This window comes from Papaver somniferum, unplaced genomic scaffold, assembly GCF_003573695.1.
Source record: "Papaver somniferum cultivar HN1 unplaced genomic scaffold, ASM357369v1 unplaced-scaffold_117, whole genome shotgun sequence".
Lineage (NCBI taxonomy): Eukaryota > Viridiplantae > Streptophyta > Magnoliopsida > Ranunculales > Papaveraceae > Papaver > Papaver somniferum.
The window spans coordinates 1,852,991-1,874,571 of record NW_020620714.1 but is presented as its reverse complement, the minus strand read 5'-3'; the positions used below and the strand labels follow the sequence as shown (position 1 = coordinate 1,874,571).

Sequence of the window (21,581 nt, the reverse complement as noted above, 5' to 3'; positions counted from 1 at the left end):
CTACAAATCCAAACATTGCAGAATCGGAGATCTAAAATTTAAAACTGCTCTTCAACAAAATTGTGTTTCAACAGTAGGTAAAAGTAAAATAGAAAGCTACAAGTACAACTGAAAATTACTGAACAATCTGCTAACCAGATGAGTAGGATAAACACTGGTGAAAATTATATGAGCATTTCCATAAGATAATCAAGCTCTGCTTCTCTTACAACCTTTATCGAAGCTCTATACATGGAATCTGTCACACCACCAAGTAAACATCTCAGAAACTCAAACAGCAGAGCGATTATAAGCTTTCTGCTCTGCGATGCGGATCCATGTTACTCTTTAAAACTAAACATGGGTTTTCTTCAGACAGCCCCCCCAAGAGTAAGCAGCAGATTATTAACCACAAGGGATTCTACAGTAACAACTAACAATTCTAGAACAAGACTAAGAAGGGTAGCAAAAGGCATGGAAGTGTTAACTCACTGTAACAGCCTACAAGATAAAACCTGGTCCCAGCAAATCAAAAATACTCTTTAAAATGTCACACCATTGCTTCTCGTCTGTTTCCATCTTACAACTTGATGAGTCAGGCTTTTAGACTAAAAGGCCATAGGTTTTCTTTAATCCCTCCTTCATCTCTTGCGGCGTTTTCTCTTCTCCCTGTCACTCTCTGAATGGCGCCGTTTTCTCTTCTCCCTTTCACTCTCTGAACTTGACGATTCAGATTCTGATTCAGAACTCGAACTATCTCCACCAGAAGAACTTGAACTCCCAGATTCTCCTTCCGATTCTGAAACTTCTTTCTGTTGCTGCATAATGAGCCTTGGCATGTTCTTCAAGTATTCACGCAAGTTCTCTGTGATTCCACCAAGCCCTATTGATGTAAAGAAGTTAATGGAAAATCTAGTGTTTTTAGGGTTATCCCTAGGGAAGATCGATTCAAAGGAGTCCTGCATAGCGGGATCAGTAAGCCGCTCATTCAGCAACCTGATACCAAGATGCTCAGATAATTCCTGCCAATACGAAATCATAATTTTATAAGGTTCAATATCACAACAAAAGAAGGTGAAGTTTTGAGACGTCTTTCTCATACTGCCTAAGCAGTGCATCATTAAAAAAAAAAAAAAGTAAATACATACCTGGAACAGAATTTTTATGAAGATACGTGAAGATGAAGTAGTATCCTCCTCTGTCAAGCGAATATAAGCTAACACATGCCATGGTAGAGCATCTGTACCAAGTAAATGTGCAAAGAATTTGGCGACGTTACGGAGCTTATTGGTTTCGAGCCTATGAATCATAGAGTACTGCTGGACAAAACACTTCTCAAAGTTTTCCTGATGGATTCTGTTGATCATGCAAAAACGCTGCCCTAAGAGACCATAATAACGAAGATAGGTTCTCTCCTGACTACAACACTCCAACAGCATTATGCACAGTTCCATCTGCAATACCCAATGTGAAAAAAAGGTCAAGCATTAGGTTCCAAGGAAATCATCAAATATTTCAATTAACATGTGTAGAACTGGAGAAACAAATAACAGTTTGTGGAAAGCAGATCGGGGAGAGGCGTAAATCATATTAAACAGAAACCACATCCATCACTTACCTCTTGACCCGGCTCAAGCTTAATTTTTAGTAGTTTGTGTCCAGCTTCCTCAAAGTCCACACTCGACATAATAGTGAGGTAGATTGTCCTCCTTAGATTCACAAGATTCGTCTCGGTTTCATCCTGTATCTTCATTTGCTCCTCGTCCTCATCTTCCTCGTCAGAGTCATCATCATCCTCACCATCCGAGGGTGCATCAGAGCCTTCTTCTTCAGATGACTGATCATCACCAAGTATGTTGCGCTTCAGATCTTCATAGCGCTTCTCATTCTCCAGAAATTGCGGATCCACCTTGAAAATATCTGAATAATTACAAAAAATATGTTATACAACCATAACGGTGTATCAGAGAAGACTATCTCAGGGAAGCTTTTTTACAAAATGCATTACCTAGAGAAGTGTCTGGGTCCATCGTATCCTCGAGGGATAATTCATGAGTAAGCTGGTCTTCTTGTTCCACAAGATCTAACTCAGGCCTGACTGCAGGGTGTCCCTGCATATATTCACAACTATTTAGTGTGTTTTTCTTTTACATGGTCTCAGCTATTTAAAAAAATTCTGATACCAAACTGAAATGAAACTGCAAAGCATCACAGGAGGGGAAGTATGGGCATTACCTGAAATTTGGCTTTTCTGATGGCAAAGAGGCCTTCAATTAGAAACTGGACCCTTTTGTCTATCTCTCCTTCGTGAAGTATTCCACGAAACCGCTCAAAGATACCTTAGAACAAAAAGTGCCACAAATAAGAGTTAACATTGAGAACACAAAAGAAAAAACGGAACTAGATAATATATAAAGATAGTGAATCAGTGCCCAGTACAATACTCTCATTTGATAATCAATGTTAAACCTAATCTGCAATGTTATAACCGTAAGCAGGATTACAAGAACAACGTTCAACACAACCACAACAAAACGTATCAAGTTTCGCAAACCAATTACACTCCCTGCAACTGACCAGACCACATGTCAATCCCATTAACTAAACAGAAAATCACTAACCCAGATATATACCAATCTTACTCATTATCTTGCCACCAACTCTTAATAAACGATTCAGTCACTTTGAGCTAAAAAAAAAAATACCATGTTTGGAGGCAGAAGAAACTAAATAAGAATCAGTAGTTGTTTCTTAAAAAAATCAAAATAAACTCACATTCTTGAGATAATGATTAGTTACCACAAATCTGTATTTCAAGAATCAATTCACCTGGAAACTCATGCCAATCAACCAACAATGCATGCTAGAGTACGAAGAAATGAGGCAAGGCAAGAAAGTCAGATTAGAAAAAATGTAGAGGAAAATAAATAGGTACCCTAGCGATCTACAATGCAATGACCCCAGAAAATTCTAACATCACCAATGGGTAAATAAACCACAAAATTGTGGATTCTTCACCCGGTGGTGTTGTAGGAATCTTCAGAATTTTCACCTTCATAGCATTCTTCCACTCAACATAGCTTTATAATTTTGTTGGGTGAATACACAGCTTGCTACTACAATGTATATATAGTTCGATTGAAAGAGAGTGGTGAGAGAGAGAGAGAGAGAGACTTAGATGAGAAAGATATAAAAGAAAAAAGAAGTTGTTTCTTGAGAAGTTGGGTTTTTAGCTAGTTAGACCACTAGTATGGCATGCATTTTTGCGCTAGTTAGTTAGACCACTACTATGTCATGCATTCACAGCAAGTGCCACATCAGATTTTTTTTTTCCTTCTTCTTTGGAACCCCTTTTCCGCATGCTTTTGGGTTTGAGAACCAATTTCGGAAGGTCATAAGACCTAGTTTAATATGACAAGCTATAACCTTCTAGTCTCTTACAGTGTACCAATGAAAAAAGAACAAAACGAAAAAATGAAAAAAGGTTGTGGTGAATGGAGTGTGATAAAGCTAGGTATGCATTCTTAAACCTGAGAAAACTGACAAGTTGAGTTTCTCATGTGCTCACAAGGATGCCAAGCCTGTTAGCTATAGACAGAATCCATTTAACAAAGCATTGCCCAAATACTATACACGCTTGGTCATTTAACAAACAGATCTTAATTGTCGACACTCGAAACAAATTTCAGGTAGAAGACTATTAACCAACCGACTACTGCATCTGAAAAGTTAACTATCTCATATGCTTATCACGATAGTTATTCAATCATATGTTGCAATATTAATCAGTAATTGGTATCAGGAAATCTATTAGTTTTCATGCTCACCAGTTTAGAATTTTCGATAGCCCCTAAAACCACATATGTTAGTCTGTTACACCTTTAGCTAAGATATCAAGAGAAACCAAATAAATCTATTTGAAAGGAAAAGAAAAACAATGGTTTCCCTAGACAGAACCAGTAATTTGTGTACCAGACCCAGTATTTGTGTACCATGCTTCCTAACAAACTTGAAGGTTAGAAAAGCTTAAGAGCATACATACATGTCTATTGATAACCCAAAACTTATATAAGGAATAACGGAACTCACCATGGAGACCCTTGGGTGTAAGATCCTGAAGAAGTGAACCACACTCGGTAACAAAACCGACCGCAACCTCAACACTGTCATCCGTGGGATTCTCTAGTAATACCGTCAGAAGCTCCAAAGCAATAATCTCATGAGCAACTTGCTGGTTAACAAGATGTGCTATAAACTTGGTGGCAGCAAGTAACTGTGGCTTATCATTCCTCTTATAAGCTCTTTTCAGCTGTAACACAATCCTCCTCAAAAGCAATTCACCCACTTCCGGAAACTTCGTATTAACAACAGCAGCCAATGCCGCGAAAACATCAGTAAACCCCGGTGAAGCCATCTGAGACTTCATACATGACCTACAGAACAAACCTCTTCCTCTTATAAGATTCTCAGCAAACAATTCAGGTATAATGTTCTTAATATTCATCGCATTCACTTTATTCACAAGTCCATTGATTGATTTACGCAATGCATCCCATGTCAATCTCTGGTATTCAGGGCTACTCTTATCTTCTATATCTCTCATCATTCTAGCTAACCTAAATGGTGGAACGTATATTCCTCCACTCTTGCCCGATTTTCCTCCTAGATCAGAATAATCCACAGTTTTCCTTGCTTCAGCCGCTTCTTCTTCCGATTTCTTAACATCTTCTCCCACATCATCTCTATCTAGAAAATGTCTCCTCCTGCTACTTCTATCCTCATCATCATCATCCTTATCCCTTCGCCGACTACTTTTTCGATGTCTATCCTCATAATCATCATCCTCACTGTCATGTTTTCTGTGAGATCTTCTCCTATCTCTATCGTCATCCCTTACTTTAGAAACCCTACCTTCCTCGTCTTTGCTAGAATCATGTTTTCTGTGAGATGTTCTCCTATCTCTATCATCATCCCTTACTTCAGAAACCCTACCTTCCTCTCCGTCGCTAAAATCATGTTTTCTGTGAGATTTCCTCCTCCTATCATCATCATCATCCCTACTACTCCTCTTCTTATCATCTCTCACATTAGAAACCCTAACTTCACCTTCTTCACCATCACTGCTATCATGTTTTCTGTGAGATTTCCTCCTCCTATCATCATGGTCATCCCTACTAGTCCTCTTATTATCATCATCCCTTACATTAGAAACCCTAATTTGATCTTCCTCGCCATCACTGCTATCATGCTTTCTGTGAGATCTCCTCTTCCTATCATCATCATCGTCCCTACTCTTCCTATCTCTGACTTTAGAAACCGTAAGTTCACCTTCTTCTTCTCTATCATACTTAGAACTCCCCATTACCAAGCCCTAATTTTTCTGATTTTTTTTTCAGATTTTGAATTTTTAGACCTAATTTTCTTAATCAGATTTTGAAAACTGAAACTATAAAGAAGATGATGATAATCAGATTACTGTAATGACTGACCTGGTGATTGAATCGATGGATTGGATTTGCGTTTCAGAATCGGAGTTCTGATGGAATCGGGATTTGGAGATTTTTCGTCCGCCACTCTCAGGCAGTCCTAGAAGAAGAAGAGAAGAGAAAGATAAAATCTCGAGGAGGAAAAGATATTTGGAGTCTCAAATCTGGATTAAATTGTAATTGCGTTCTTTCTTTATTTATCCTTTCTGTGGGACCCACTTGGTAAACAAAGTTAGAGATAATCCGCAGTAACTTTTGTTTTTTCTGTTACGGTGGTGGTGAAAATTTTAATAATTGTTTTCCAAATTTTCAACCCAAGATTTCTATATCTGTGTCTAAAATTTTTAAAATTCTCTTCCTATTTTTTTCCCCAAAATTTCTATTTCTATGTCTGGTTTAATGTCTAGTTTAACATTTGAAATTAAAATGTCGAAACTGGTTGGCTTTGACCGCTATAACACATTTTAACGGGTGTGAGTACGCCTTAAAATCGTGTTATCAAGAGAAAAAACGTGTTTTACTTACCTCATTTTAGTTTCCTATCTAACGGTTACATTGTGCGAGAAAACTGTTATAACAAGTTTAAAAATGTTGTAACAATGTTTTATGTATTTTGTAATTTTATTTTTAAGATTTTAGTTTTAGAGAAATTTGTGTGTAAAAATATTTTTATATTCTTTTCCTAAAAAAAGGTTATAACAGATGTGGAAATTGGAAGAAAACGGTCTAAAAAATTGTTACATCATGCGTAAAAACGGTTATAACGAGTTTAAATAACATCATTCGGGTATTAGTGACCCGCATGGACACACTACATATGCGTGCATTTTAGAACCTTGATTATTGTAATTTCTCTAAGCATTAGTGACCCTCATGATTTTAATATTTTCTTTTACAAGACAATATCAAAATATAATACATTTCAGTTATTCTTCAGACGTGTCAACAATAATTTTCAGAAATTCATACACCATTGGAGATGTTGTTAGATCTCCAGCTATATTAGTTATAAACTGAAATGTTTTTGCACGTCATTTAGCGATCATGTCTTATTACGTCATTATTGAAATCGTAGTTATAATACAATAAATTTATTAAGGATTAACACAAATAACTTCAAAAATAAAATAAAATCATATGATGTTTATATCATTTATGTCGTGGAAGAATCTTGTTTACCGTTTAATAAATTATATTTCAATATTATAAGCTTCGTCAGCAGCAATAACACCGTCGTTGTCTAAAAGTATGGTTACGTTTAATGGAGTTATCGCGATGCACAATTACTCTTTAACATCACTGGTGCTATCAACATGGTATTCAAGAAGTGGCTCTTGTAATGATTTGATTTGTAAATCATATTCTAGATTTTGTATTTTGAACCATTTGACCGGTGACTATAAGAGATATCTTCATCTTTTTGAGGTTTTTGAGCTACCTAGCATGACACGTAATCCGTCTTCCGGGTGGATAATTTCGATCCTTTTGGCTACTAAATTATTTTCTTATCATATCCGAGAAAAAAATTTGATATAATCTATTCATATGCAAAAGTCAGTTGAAACATCAGTACAACAACTTGTGCATGAATTACTCGTCAGTTGTAATCTATCAATACTGAACCACTTTGTTTTTATCTTTTGTGGTTTATATGTTTCTATAAGTTATTTGGTGGGACCCCTAGTATTTGTTTGATATTGTCGCGATGAAAAATCATTGGTTGAGATAGAAGCCCCAAAGACTGTGAAAACAGATCAAATTGTTTGGTTTTATGAAATATTTTTCCTGTCTCATAAACACAAAAAGTGAGCCAATACATAAAAATTAGGCTTGACTATTACCACGTTACTAATATTGATAACAAATCCAAAATATTTTATTTGGTATTCTACACTTTGATAGCAATACGTATGTGGTCACCCTGTCTCCGTCGCCTAAAACAAGCGTGGAATGCAGGGTCCATGGGAACTATCATGTAAGTTGCTGATAAGAAGCATGATCTTATCTTCACAAGATCTAATCATGTTGTCGATAAATTGAGTGAAGCCACATCATTATTATATAGCATATCCAAGAGATTTGCTAATCCGAATAACCAATCAATTACATAGCTCTCTGTGGGAACGATCTTTACTACCGCTATACTACCAGTTAATTAGTGGAAAATATATTGATTAATTTGTTATTCCTACGACATCCCATCAATGTTCTTCGTAGATGAATAAAATCAAGAAAAATTTGTTGAAGTTTTGTTTAGATATGGTCGGTTATTCATCATTTATGAAAACCATAACCCAAAATCAGCAGATTATACTACAAACAGTGACTTATTCTTTAGTAATGAAAATTCTCATACAAATATGTTAATCAAAAACCTAGAAAAATCAATTAAATGGTTGATAAAAATTACCTGTTTTTTTTGCAATTTATTGATGTTGGAAGAGAGTAATTTCCCTAAAATCCTTAGATGATTCTTCAAATTATTTTTCAATATCTTAATTCACTGTAGGTTCTTTCGCTTTTATATATCTTTCCCAATTCGAGAATCCTTGGTAATAATACCTCTTTAATTGCTTGATTTAGCTCATAAAACATATAAAGATCACATGATCTTCATCAAATGGACAACAATACCAACTTGATTGATCGTAGTTTTCGAAACCATGCACATATGATTAGTTACTATGAACTTAATCGAGTTCATGGTGACAACAATTTTTGGTGATTATAATTTCTTTTAGTGGAACAAAAACTCTTAACTATCTTTGAATAGATTTTATTCTTTATTTTTATTTAAAAATTAAAGAAAAAAAAATCAAATATACGTCAAAATTAACCATCCATGTATCAATAGGATAACTTAAACCAAAGATATGCATTACTCCGAATAATAAAAGAAAAATGTAGGTTAGAAATAGTTAAAAAGAGGTTTTTTTTTGAGAAACTTATCTCGATAGCAATAGAAGAGGAAAAATAAAACAATCATCATGTGTGTATGTACGAAGGCATTTTGATGGAAAATAATAATTCTCCTTTGTTCTGTTTCCATTGAATGCCTTTGCATGTAATGTGTGCATCGATCATCTGAAATATTTTTTTTCCTTTAAAGTATGTGTTTTTATATTGGAATTAAATTAATAGCATGTTGTCATGCACATTTCTATGTAACTATGACGACTATTGAGTCCAGTAGTATTGAACATTAGACGCAGTGAAAAAGTTATTGCTAGCTTCTAGAAAAGCACGAGAAAATGATAGAAGAAAAACAACTACAGTTCATATTAAGATATTAGGGTATGACCCGTGCCGTAACGGCCCGGGTTTTTATTTGTTGTTTGAAATAGAGACCTGAAATTTGCACCTCTAGTTACTCGCGAAGAGTCTCTTAAAATCTCTAAACTCACGAAGAGTCACCAAAAATCTCCTGCATAAAAAGTCTCTCAGTGTCTCTACTAATACCAATTGAATAACCCCATGTAAGTTTGTCTTCATGCTCTCTTTCAGGGTCATATCTCTTACAACTCCAATCACTTTTCAAGCTTCAACTAATTAAGTCAAAATAATCTGTCAACCAAAATACCTGATTTTCTCGGGGACTTTCCCAACTTGATCTTCCTAGATCTTAGTGATTGCAAGTTGTACGGAGAATTCCCACAAAAACTCCTTCATAAAAGAACATTCCAAAATCTTTACCCACAACATAATAAGCGTCTTCAAGGTTCTTTACCAAAATTCTGTAAGGATGAAATGTTCCACGAACAAGTACTGACAGGTACGAGTTTCACTGTTGAGTTACCAATTTATATTGGTAATCTTAGTTTCCTATTGTTGATGGTGGTTTTTAGCTAAGGGTTAAAACCGTAAAACCGTACAACTGACATGACGTCACTTTGACCATTATCACATTTATTGAATCGATCAGCATGCGTACGTAAGAATTACCAAGGCATGCCAACCATGCCAGCCGCACCATTGTGCCAATGGCAAACCATGCCAGCCACGTCTACCGCGCCAAGGCATGCCAACCATACTAGCCGCACCATGCGCCAATGGCATGCCAAACCCTTGGCCCTACCATGCCAAGCCAACCGCACCTTGCCTTGGCCCCAACCATGCTAGCTGCACCATGCGCCAATGGCATGCCAAACCCTTGGTCGCACCATGCCAAGCATTGGGTTCCTCATCAATGTCTTCATCATCAGGATTTGGCTCATAAAAATCATCATCTTGAGTTTGAGCTTGAGTTTGAGTTGGTGGAAAATCATTCTCATAATCTAAGAAATTAGCCATTTGGGAATCATTTGTGTATTTGATGTGTATTTTCCTAGGTTTTTTAGATGAATTATGACCCTCCTCATCCTCCATTGAATCAAGAATTAAATTTTCTCACTTTCTCCTTCTCTTTCTCTCCTTCTCAATAAAAACTTTGATTTTTTCCCCAAAATTTTTCATCTAAACAACCTTTATAATTCTGAAAATTATCTTAATCACTAAACAAATTATTTAATGACTAATCAATATTACTAACACTAATACGTAAAGGGAAGATTTGCCATTAAAAAAATTTGGGTTAAGAGGTTATATGATTTTTCTATTTCACAACCTTTTTTGTTTTCATTCAATATGCCTAGAAAGATTTCAATATTCCCAAAATCATGGTTCAGTTTGAAGGTGGCGAAGGCTCGAAGGCGCATAATGACTGTAACTAAGTTCGATTGGTAGCATATGGACAACGATCGTGTATGGTCTGATTGAGTTGGCATGCAATACACTATAATGATGTCAATCAATGTGGAGTTGTGAACATAAAGGAGTAAGGTGTATTTTCTCAAGATGTTGCATAAAAGATGATCATATGATGATTGTTGGTTTGATGGTCAGGATTTTTCACCGTGGTGGAGATTTGTACAATCACCGGTAGGTTGGATTGTTAAGTCTGATTTGGTGGCGTTCAAGTTTGGTTTGCTCTCTTCTGGTGGAGGTTCCATGGAACAAGTTTGGGTGAACTACATTTCGGTTTGATTCCTATCGAGGATATGTAGGCAACCGGTGATGGTGCAATCGATGTTCAGAAGATGGAGGGATAACAGTTGATCGTCTCATGCATGAATGCATGATCCGAGGTGGAGAATTGTAAGGAAACGTGGGTTTCCTAGTTTAGGTTAAATTCTTAGTTTGAGTTTATTACCATATTAACTCGTAGAGATGTTACCATATAAGGATCTTTAGGCTAAATGTTTTAGTCATGCAATCCTCAATGTAAATCTCGTAGAGATGTGAGGGATTCATCCCACCTATTGAGGTGGTTATGTGAGATAACTAATGGTGGAAGGAGCACATCATTATGGTGTTTATGGGATACTTATCGATGTTGGAAGATATGTCGTTATGGAGTAATCATATGGAGATGTTGGTAAGACATCTTGTTAAGGAGAAGATCATCTTGGTGGTGCTGGATTAGATTATTGGTGTTGAGATGAAGGCGTCCATGATAATCTATACCAGGGTGTGCAGAGAAGATCGTCTCGTTGTGGTAGATAATGTGGTAGACGTTATCTCGTATGGGTGAAGACGCTACTTGGGATCTTATAGGGTGCTTATGAGAGTTCTTGTGTTCGGTCACGTTGTGGTGAGTCGATGGATTGATTTAGTCAATCAGTTGTGTAATTCTCAGTGGTGATTCTATAATGAATAAAGAGGTCGTAGCCGTTTGGTGGATCTAGACAATATTACACACGTTGTGTATATTGTTGAACCACGTTAAATCCGTGAGTACTTTACTTCTTGTTGCTTTGTTTATGGCTTGCATCTATGTGGTTCTCTTTCTCTTCTTCTTATCCTAGATGATAGTAAGGTTCATGGAGCATTCCGAGAGATCAAGTGTTTCTTGTTAGCTAATATATTTCCGCAAAATTAGCACGTAGATGGCTCTGAACCCCAACAATTGGTATCAAAACATTAGGTTAGATACCAATTGCCCCAACACAATCTTCCAGTGTTGTGCAGTAGATGGATTATAAACAACTACGGTTTTGCTTCTTGCCGAGTTTTCAGACATATTCATGCACAAAAGAAGGCCATTACGAGAGTCTTTAATAATTAAATTATAATAACAATTAACACTCATGACTTCATAGTGAACCCTGCGATTAGTGGCCATTTCTTTGTTGTGCAAGATAAGTTCATACTCTTGGCCATGTTCTTCGTTTATAAGTCCTTTATATAACAAAAACAAACAAGATCTTGAAAGTTTGCTATGAGTGCAATGTTTTTGAATGAAGCATGGACTAGAAATTAAGGATTTCATGGTTTTGAGACACCTTTGAAACAAAGGAGTGATTTCACAGGTAAACACTATAGTATTTGAATTAAAATATCATATCAGTAGCTTCGATTATGATATATGATGAAGTTATATTACCTGAAATCTCCATCTTTCAACAACATCTCCTCTCGATACATTATTGTTACGTCTTTCTCTACCACTACTTGCGCGGCCACATGCATCACTATTATCACAACTAAATGCGGATTTGATTACGGAAGCCACCTTGACGATTACAAATAGCTGAAAACTGTAAATGCAAAGCTTTGGACAAATGGGAGTTACACTACTCTTGACGAATACAAATTGCTGAAAATTGTAAATGCAAATCTTTGGACAAACGGGAGTTACACTACCCAAGTTGAGGTTTATACATTAGGATCCAGCGTGCATAAAACTATAAAATGCATGAACCAACACCGTGTTTTTCCTCCAAGTGAGTATTGTGTTTGGCTCTACTCTTCGTTGGTTAAGCTTTATCAATCCAACAAGTTTCAGAATTATAGTCTGTTTTGATATCAGCAGCGAGAGATTTTTGGATTTCTTGTATCCTGAAGAAATTATTAATCTTCGCCGGATAAATATTCCATGTGAAGACCATCTCTGTTTGATTCTCTATGGTGGGTGTTACTTCCTTACGGATGTTTGGGTAATGCAAGATTACGGAGTGAGAGAATCTTGGACTAAACAATTCAGCTTTAAACATTCTTTCTGTCTAGATCCTGATTTCTTCAAGCTGGCATGGTCTTCTACAAACGGCATGGCTTTAATAGATGTTGGCGAGAGAAAAATTCTATATGACACTAGGAATGACTCAACCAAAGTTTTTGAAATCTGCAGTTTTGATCATATGGCATGGAATCAACCGGTGAGTTACGTGGAGAGTTCAGCATCACTTTATAAATCAGATCCTACATTTGGTTGGGTAAGGGAATGCAATGCTATAAGTACCCCGTTCCAGAAAAAGTTGATGATGGGAGTACTATTTATGTCAGTTTTACTTTCTGAACCTGTATGTTTCTTGTGATTTGTGTTTTTTTTTTTTAAATTGCACCTAGCCCTGTTTCTATAAATTCAATTCATATATACTTTTGTTAATTCTCAAGGAAAGCTGAAGCAATGCCTCATACTCAGCGAGGCAAAGTAAAATTGCAGAAACTTTCACAATAAAAAATACAAAATCATTATTACAAACATCTCTTTAACAAATGGTTTCATGAATAACATCTAAGGATAAATCTCAGGAATAACCGAGTGATGTGTTAATCAATGAGTAGAATAAACATTGGACGGCCTTTTTTTTGGTGGAGGGGTTTACTGATCCATGTTTTTCTTGGGCCGATACTAGTGAAAACGATGTGGAATTGATTAAAATGAGTTTCAATAATCTCACAACATTGTTGGAAACTTGGCATCAAGGAAGTCTCTAAGCGTACGGGCAGCTTTTTGACCACCCATTAATTCTGCAAGCTTATCCATAGGAAGCAGAGCAAGTTCAGCTAGACTTTTACACCCGTCTATCAAAGCTCTATAGTTGGAATCTGTCACTCCAGGTAGCCGTCTCAGAAATTCAACGGCAGATGTGTTGTAAGTTGCAGCTCTGTGACGCCCCAAGGAATCCACATTAGCCATTTTTTTTTAAAAAAATACAAGGATTTCAAGGGTTAAATTTACAATGGAATTTCGCGTGGTATACCTGACGTCATCCGCAATAATGCCCTGTTCAGAAGGGACACCCACTCTCATTGCCTTCTCTAAATCAGGTTCATCTTGATTTGACTTGAGCGATGCAAATATTTCAGCAATTGCATACAAGTTGCGTGACCAGACTAAACGAAGTCGAGGAAAGTGCATCACAAGCAGCGACAGCTTTGAAATTATACTTGTAGGGGGTAACATCATCACCTATGTCACTTGCTGACTGTAAAATGATCCGGTAAGAAGAAAGAACAGTAAGTATTATTGATGTAAATAAAGATTGTTATTTAATTCTTTCAACTTCAAACTGTTTTTCAACAACTCATTAAACTAACTCCCTTAATATCTAAGCCAATTCAATTTACCTGAAAAGAGAAACTCTTGTCTTGTGAAAACTCAATTAACAGAACGGGCATTCGGTAGTAGCGCACCATCGTTTCTACTTGAGTATACAGTCGACCAGATGCAAAACTTTGAAAGAGATCTGAAATGCTCTTCCTTTCCACACAGATCAATGGTGAAAGCACATAATCACCAACATCCAACGTCACTGGTATAATCCGCAGGCCCTTCTGGTGGAGAACATTCGGAAGGCTGCTCATGAACTCCCTCATGTCAACTATGACCTGCAATAAGGAGACCCAAATCCATGTTTAGAAAATCAAAGATACATAGATATCATGGAATTACCTCGAGATAGATAAAAGACTATTTCAGTACCTGCATTACTTTCTCTGTTCCCTTTCGTCCACCTGCCTTTCTAGTCAGTGAGTTTTGTGAAGTTAGACCTTGCGGCTCAATAGAGGTTGTTGGTCCAACACAATGCCCATTCTGTACAAAAAAAAAAGCACAAATTTTAATGGGCAAGGCAGCAGCTTAATATAATACTAAAATACACGAATTTTCCTATCTTTACATTTTTCGTTTTATTTTTCTCCTATTTTCATATGGGATTGATAAGAAACGATGCTCAGGCAGCCGAAAGCTTAAATTCATAATTTTACATCGAAAGAAGCATAGGGTAAATGCAACATGCGAATTGAATCAATTGATAAATAAAATCATGCTGAATAGAAAAATACCACATATAGAATGTAAAGAAAACAGAACCTGATCAAGAGGAAACATCATTAACGACTTCTGCCTGATCAGAGATTCAAATGCGCTATTTTCCCTGCGTATGCTAGCCTCAAACTTCTGCACCTCAGTAGAATCTTCATAAAATAGAAAATAAATTTTCAACTTCATAAGCGGATTTTCAGCTTTATAAACTTCAACTTCCCTAACAAAAGTCATGTCTGGATGGTAAACAATAATTCTTGTCGGCTTCAATATATCTAGAATATGCTGATCACTATCTAAAGCAAAGAAGTGCACTATAGGAAGTGGCTTGACATGCGCAAATTTTGTAGCGTTAACCCCTTCATCAATAATTGGTGAAACTGTTTTGTTCACGGATTCACTTTTCTCTGTGTCTTCACGGGAAACTTCAGAATCCACAGCATTACTTTCACTCCTTCCGCTTTCATTGTCTACCTTAGACATTGTAGATTTCCGCTTTCTAGTTATTCTCGTACTAACTTCTTTACTTGGAGAAACTTTAGCGTTTCCTTGGCTTTCTTTGCTTTTACCCTTACCTTTTCCTTTCCCGCGGCCTTTAGTTCCACCTTGTGGTTGTGGATCATCTCCAACGGCAACGGTTCCGTCTTTTGACAAATTCTTTATACCTGAGGCAGCTGCAAGTAACGCATCATGCTCTAGCTTACTAACACTGCTGGCTTCGACATTCTCTCTGGACATTACGGGAACCTTTCCATCCAGTATACCAACACCCTTAGGGTTCCTAGGCTTCTTTCCTTGACGTGCTTGCAGACCGTGCAACCCTGTTTTATCCCGCAAGTACTTCTCCCACTCGTCACGCATGACCTGCAGAAATGAAAAGAGTAAACAGTGATTATTATCCAGCACGTCCTTAAATGTAAACATAAAACCTTATCAATCACCAATGAGAAAACAAGAATGAAATATTGGCATCACTGTTCAGATTTGTACAACCATGTGAATAAGAATAAAAAAAGTTAGAAAACATAAAAACCTGACGTGCGCCCTTTGTAACGAAATCTTCCAGCTGCATGCATGAGCGTTCATCCTTGCAAGCTACTAATACAATACCATTATCATCATCTGCATAATCAGTGATATCCTCCCCCTCCTCTCGAGGCATAGCTTGCTTTTGCCTTTCTTCCTCAATCTCCTCTAGTATCTCCTGCAGAAGACAATGTCACAACCACAGGGTCACGTTGATTTCCAAACTGAGACCAGCTAACATTATCCAGATGTTATTTCATAAAAATCGAAATGGAACTCACTCACTCACACGTAACACCTTCCACTTGGGTGCTTCATCCAGAACTTCCTCAATAACCACCCCACTAGTCGTATTTGGCACTAAAATGAGCATGGAAGGGAACAACACCACAAATTCAATAAACATATAAATAAAATATCGAACATCATGAAAATTCAGTTTTTATAGTAAACCAAAAAAGAAAAAGCAAAGAAAAAAAAGAAGCGCCTTCTTTCTCATTACTATTATCCTCCTTTGCCTTCGTCTTCTTGTTTCCAACACTCTTGTTTGGCACGGGGAATTTCTCACCATTAGCCTGCACCAAACGGTAAACCCTCTTCTTTGCAAACTCAAAAGTCTTATGACTCGAATCAGCAAAAATCCAAATCGACCGAACACCTTCTGATACTCTTAAAGTATCCAAATACTTCAAATAAGTTACTGCATCGTACCTAGCCATATTATAAGAAGAAAATAGGTTCATATATTTCAGCTAAATATGCACATCATATCAACATTGTCAAATAGCACACTAACAATCAGACTATCAGAGTAACTAACAAGGTAATCAAATGTAAAATGCACATTATAGATTGAAATAAACACGCAACCACCTAAAAGCAAGTACTTCCATCATCATTACCTCACAAGATAATCGAGCAATTTCCTCAAAGTTTTCAAATCCATAACCAACTGTTTGGTCTTCTTCCCTAGCACATGCCAAATAGGATCCAATTGTCTCCTCACAATCTCATCAAAACTCTTAAACAAACTATTCTCAACAGTCAAATCATCAACATCAACCTTATTAGATTTCTTCAACTCTTTCAAACACGCATCCATAGCTTCAATCACCGCTTTCTGTATCCCTTTCATATACCCCGACATCCCAACTCTAACATCAATCACAACAGGTGGATCCTTCTCCAAATCCTGACTCACATAAACCTGAAACCTCGGCCACAAATGCAATTTCCTCATAAACAAACATTTCATAATCCGCTCCGTTTTCCCAAACCCCGATATCATCCCGTTCGGCTTATCGCTAAAAGCCCTAACATAAGCAACCTTATTCAATCCTCTAAAAATCCTCACAATAAACGATTCAGTACATGTCTCAGTCAAATTATGTGCATTCAAAATAATAATCCCGGCGATTGCACTCGTCGGCACTTTCGAATTCAATAAATCAACGATTAAGATTCTTGAAGTTATGAAGAATGCCGATGAAGATGTGTATAATGAATGACGGTGGTTCTGTGATAATTCTGATGTGATTTCTAATGGAAGAACACTGAAATTTTGTAATTCGAGTGATTGTATGATTGATGAACGTTGTGATGGAGTTGAGTTTAAGATTAGAAGCGTACCTTGTGATGATGAATGCAGAGTTAATAACGATGAGATTAGTTTGTGCAAGGCGAGACCAGATGATAAGATTACTAATCCTCCATTGTTTTTTGAGTTTGGCTCTTCTTCGAGTAAGTCTGAGATTATGTGCTCGTGGAATTGCACCATTTTTCGAACCCTAATTTTGAAGGGAAAAGCCCTAGTTTGAGAGATTTGGCGGGCAGCAGAAGAAGAAGAGACTGGGTTTTGGGGGAAAATGAAAAACCCTGATTTGATTTAGTAAAGAGGGCCGCGCAATTTACGAGGTGGTTCTTGGCCCATCCAATTTACGAGGAGGTTTCTGGCCCGTAAGGAGTTTTTTGGCCCGCAGATTCGATTAGGAGGACTGTGGTGACTAATGAGGAAGGTGGTCTTGTTTTTGACTTTGACTTGGTCAAGTTAATAAATTGATAAAGAGGATCAACTGGTAGTAGTAATAGAAGGGAAGCTAATTTTGCCGACATGTTTGCGTTCATTATTAGTAGATTTTTACTGTGGTTACATAACAGAATGGTAAAATTGTTAGATAATGATACTAATGATCTCAGTTTAAAATGTTTTTTTTGGTCAAAGATATTTTTCACGATTTTAACGGAGGTCCTATGACTTATCTAAGAGTATATATCTCATATTGCTCTAATGATTGTATTGACCGATAATGAGCCAACCGAGTTTGATTGCAGTACTATAATGATTGTATTTAACTTGGATTTTCAAATAAAAACTGTAACCTATGCAGTTAATACACTTCTGTTGACTGGAATCAAAGAAATTAATCTAGCTAACCAATAATTATGATAAAGCATTAGTTCAAGTCATTTAACTTCGGATCACTAAGAAATGATAGGTAATATTTTGGATTAAGGATTTTCCAACATTTGACTTGTTCAGTCAGTAGGAAATGATAAGCCTTAGGTTGGGTTTGGTAATGCTTTTATTTTCCAAAAGCACTTTCAAAACCTATATATGTCAATAATTTTTGTATTTGGTAAAAAAAAATCAAACTGCTTTTTACACAAAGCATTTCTTAAATTCCTCAATTTTTAAAAGCCGGGGAGGAGGAGCTTTTAAAAGCTACAAAAGCATAAGTTTTGGTCCCACCAGAATTTAATATTTGATTTATCCTTTTTGTCTCTATGTTATTTTGTAAATGGAAAAAATTACCCTTAGATATATGTACAATCAATTTTATATTTCTTATATTTTAATCTTTAAATATTAAAAAATAATTTTAGTTTAACTTTTTGTTTGAAAATTCTATATATATTAAAAAGTGGTTAAGTAAAATAATTTGTTTTAACAAAAATAATAATAGTACAATTAATAAATTTAATATTTTATATATTTATATATAATAGTAAAAGAATTAATTATTTTTAAACCCAATAAAATTGAATAAAACAATTTTTAGAGATATGTCTGTTTTTGTCATTTACCATAACAATAATGGTTGAATCTCATATTTTACCAAACACACTTTAATTCATATTTTACCAAACGTCTAACTGTATACGCACAGCAGAAAAGTGTTTTTATAAAAGCCACAGCAATATCAAACTAATCTTCACCAAAAACACGGTCTGTTTAGAAGGGCTGATTCATGATATACTCCGTGGCATTTACTTTTACAATTTTCCTGTCGTCTTCGGTAAAAAATGTTATAATTCAGGTTTAGTCTCTTCTTTTAGAATTCCCAACCGAATTCTACCGCACTGGCCGCAATCTTACTTTCACACACACGCATGATATGCAAAGTTACAGGTTGACTACGGATATATCAAAGTGGCTCATCACTGTAATGAAGCAGCATATCAGTTTATCCGAAAATGCTAGCCATCCCCCACTCCCTTCTCCCACTCCTTTTTTCCATTAGATGTCAAACAGATAGTGGTGTGACGCCACACAAAAGAACTCTATTAACTCCAATCCAAGTGATCAAGAGTTAAGATCCCTGTCACCTAATGGGGGAAGGGGACAGGGGAAAGGAGTGGAGGAAGCGGAGAGCTTCGCAATTTATCAAAGTAGTCAGTCATGTATATAAAGAATCGTTTTATTTACTATACTGTAATTTTGACTTTGTATCTAATATTTGACATAAAAAAAACCTCTTTTGAAGGTAAAAATATCAAAAAGTACATCAACAAAGTCATTGTCTATCGATTTAAGTAGTAGATTAATTAATTAATAAGCAGATGGACTGGGTAAACAGCTCTGTAGTGCTAATGGACTAGTGAGTCCTTTACTACTATTACTACGATCAAGACTCAGCTTGCGCAACATATCAGCTTTTCTTGATTGGAACGAATTAGCTTTACTTATGTATAGTTTCTTAACATTCGAACCTTGCTCGGTCACCAACTTGTATAAACTCCTCTTTGCATTTGCTCTGTACGGACAATCTGACGCCAAAAACCCATCCACCAAGTGTAAATAAGCCTCCAAGTCATGGCAACATGCGACGTCCGCGTTCGGTTTAAGATATGGCGACATCTTACTATCCAGACGGAGTTCGCAGCCGACGTGTGAGTATGCCCAGGGCATGTTGTTATCCAGTATGTTCAGTACTGTATTTGCTTTAACTTCTTCACGTAATTTGTGGTCTAGGGTTTCGTTTACGAACATACCCGGTACACGAGTGATCACGTCTTGGGAGTTTACGATTCTTAAGACCTTGACGCCGTTGGATTTGATTCTGTTTGCGAAACCTCTGTTGCCGACACGTGGTCCGCCGAAGGTGAAAACAGCTACTGGTGGTGCATCTTCCACCGATTTTTTAATCTCGTCTGCTGCTAGTACAGATAGCGCAGCTCCTAGGCTGTGACCAGTTATTGTAATACTTAATGACTCACCTTTGTAGAGTTCCATGAGTCTCCGAACTTCCTGAGTTATGGACTCGGATAGACTCGGTGTATGAGCTCCTCTAGTTTTGTACAGATTCCAGAACCCGCATTCCACTTTAGCTTGTAAATGCTCGTGACCGTGTTCACTCGGTTCCGATTCATCCTCGACATTGACCAGGAGATCTCTGACGTTCTCAGCCCATTCGAGACACGTGGAAGTACCTCGAAGAGCGATGACAATATCTCTCCTACCCATCCGTTGGATCTCTTTTTGGTCGTCGCAAACCGCCACATACCCGATCCAACTAGATCGCTGAGTCATCCACCCCAAATCCGGTGCCACATTATCCACCCAACCCGGTAATCCAACGGACGAAGTTGCAAACAAACTCTTGGTGACCTTGTATGACCTGTCCGGTACTTGTATATGACGCGGCGACGGAGCTTTGTCAGTTGGCATCGCCGGATCCTCATGAAAAGCCACGTAAGCTGCTTGGATGAATTCACCGTACCTGACAATTTCTCGTCGGAGATTTTCATCGAGAGGATCAAGTAGACCCATCCAATCATTACTGCCATGATACTCCAGCCACCGGCTACCTAAACTGTTCCTCGGAGAATATCTGGGTGACGGTGAAATTAAGCGTTGCAATTGTTTTGGTGACAGTATATTATTTTCTTCCACAGCTTGTTTCAACTTTTCTGACCACATTCCGGTCAAATTCAACGCATCCAAGAAACGCTTATAATTGTTTCTTGAATTTCTCGGATTATTCCCATTAATTGGTTGTTGTTGATCTTGTTTCTGCTGTTGATTCTGAAACGATGATCTGCTATTCCCTAACAACTTGTCTAAATTAGTGATCTGGGATTGAAGAGAATCGACAGGTTTGAATTCAGTTGTTGCTGAAGCTGATATTGGATTATAAATCGACTTTGATGACGGAGACCGTGTAAATTTCGGGTTGAGATTTGAACGCCGGCGAAGAAAACTTGATTGTTTATTTAATGAACCGTATGTATTATTAGCTAAGGATGACGATGATGCCTGTGTAGGAAAATTTAAAGTGGCCTGCATGGAAGAAGAAGAAAACAAGGAGAAATAGAAGGATTTGATCTATAAGTCTGTGTTTTCTTTAGGAACCGGGGTGAAAATTGAAATAGAAGTAGGATATGAAATGGATATTTGGAGATTATATATAGTTGTAAGAAAAAGGACATAACCCGGAAAGTTCTTGTAAATAATTTAAATAGTGTTATCTGTTAGTTTTGCAGACAATGAAAAATATTCAAAAGTGGTTGGTAATATTTAATTTGTGTAGATCTACTATGGAGAGACTGTTCAAACTTTTCAGATGGTATAACGTCACAAATTAACGCGGACATCCTACCTTTGTATTTTATCATTACGACTGAGACTGATTTTTTCTGGTATTGGTTTTGATTTTTTTTTTTTAAACTAAATATATCCAAGGGAGAAATATCACAAAAATGACTAGTGACTGCTTTGTATAAAA

General features: G+C 36.8%; 2 protein-coding genes and 1 pseudogene across 2 annotated transcripts; all 3 read right to left on the bottom strand.

Annotated features, from left to right (window-relative positions):
* Positions 1–28: 28 nt before the first annotated feature.
* Positions 29–5,611, bottom strand: LOC113329958 (pre-mRNA-splicing factor CWC22 homolog). The gene is made up of 6 exons (XM_026576811.1): positions 4,069–5,611; positions 2,215–2,318; positions 1,988–2,090; positions 1,598–1,899; positions 1,128–1,433; positions 29–1,001 (listed from the first exon to the last, which is right to left on the bottom strand). Exons 1-6 carry the CDS (start codon positions 5,339–5,341, stop codon positions 621–623), a joined length of 2,469 nt encoding a protein of 822 aa, XP_026432596.1. The 5' UTR covers positions 5,342–5,611; the 3' UTR covers positions 29–620.
* A 7,318-nt stretch (positions 5,612–12,929) lies between these two features.
* Positions 12,930–17,421, bottom strand: LOC113330030 (annotated as a pseudogene).
* A 1,835-nt stretch (positions 17,422–19,256) lies between these two features.
* Positions 19,257–21,311, bottom strand: LOC113329479 (phospholipase A1-Ibeta2, chloroplastic-like). The gene has a single exon (XM_026576355.1). It carries the CDS (start codon positions 21,140–21,142, stop codon positions 19,406–19,408), a length of 1,737 nt encoding a protein of 578 aa, XP_026432140.1. The 5' UTR covers positions 21,143–21,311; the 3' UTR covers positions 19,257–19,405.
* Between the last annotated feature and the right edge of the window lie 270 nt (positions 21,312–21,581).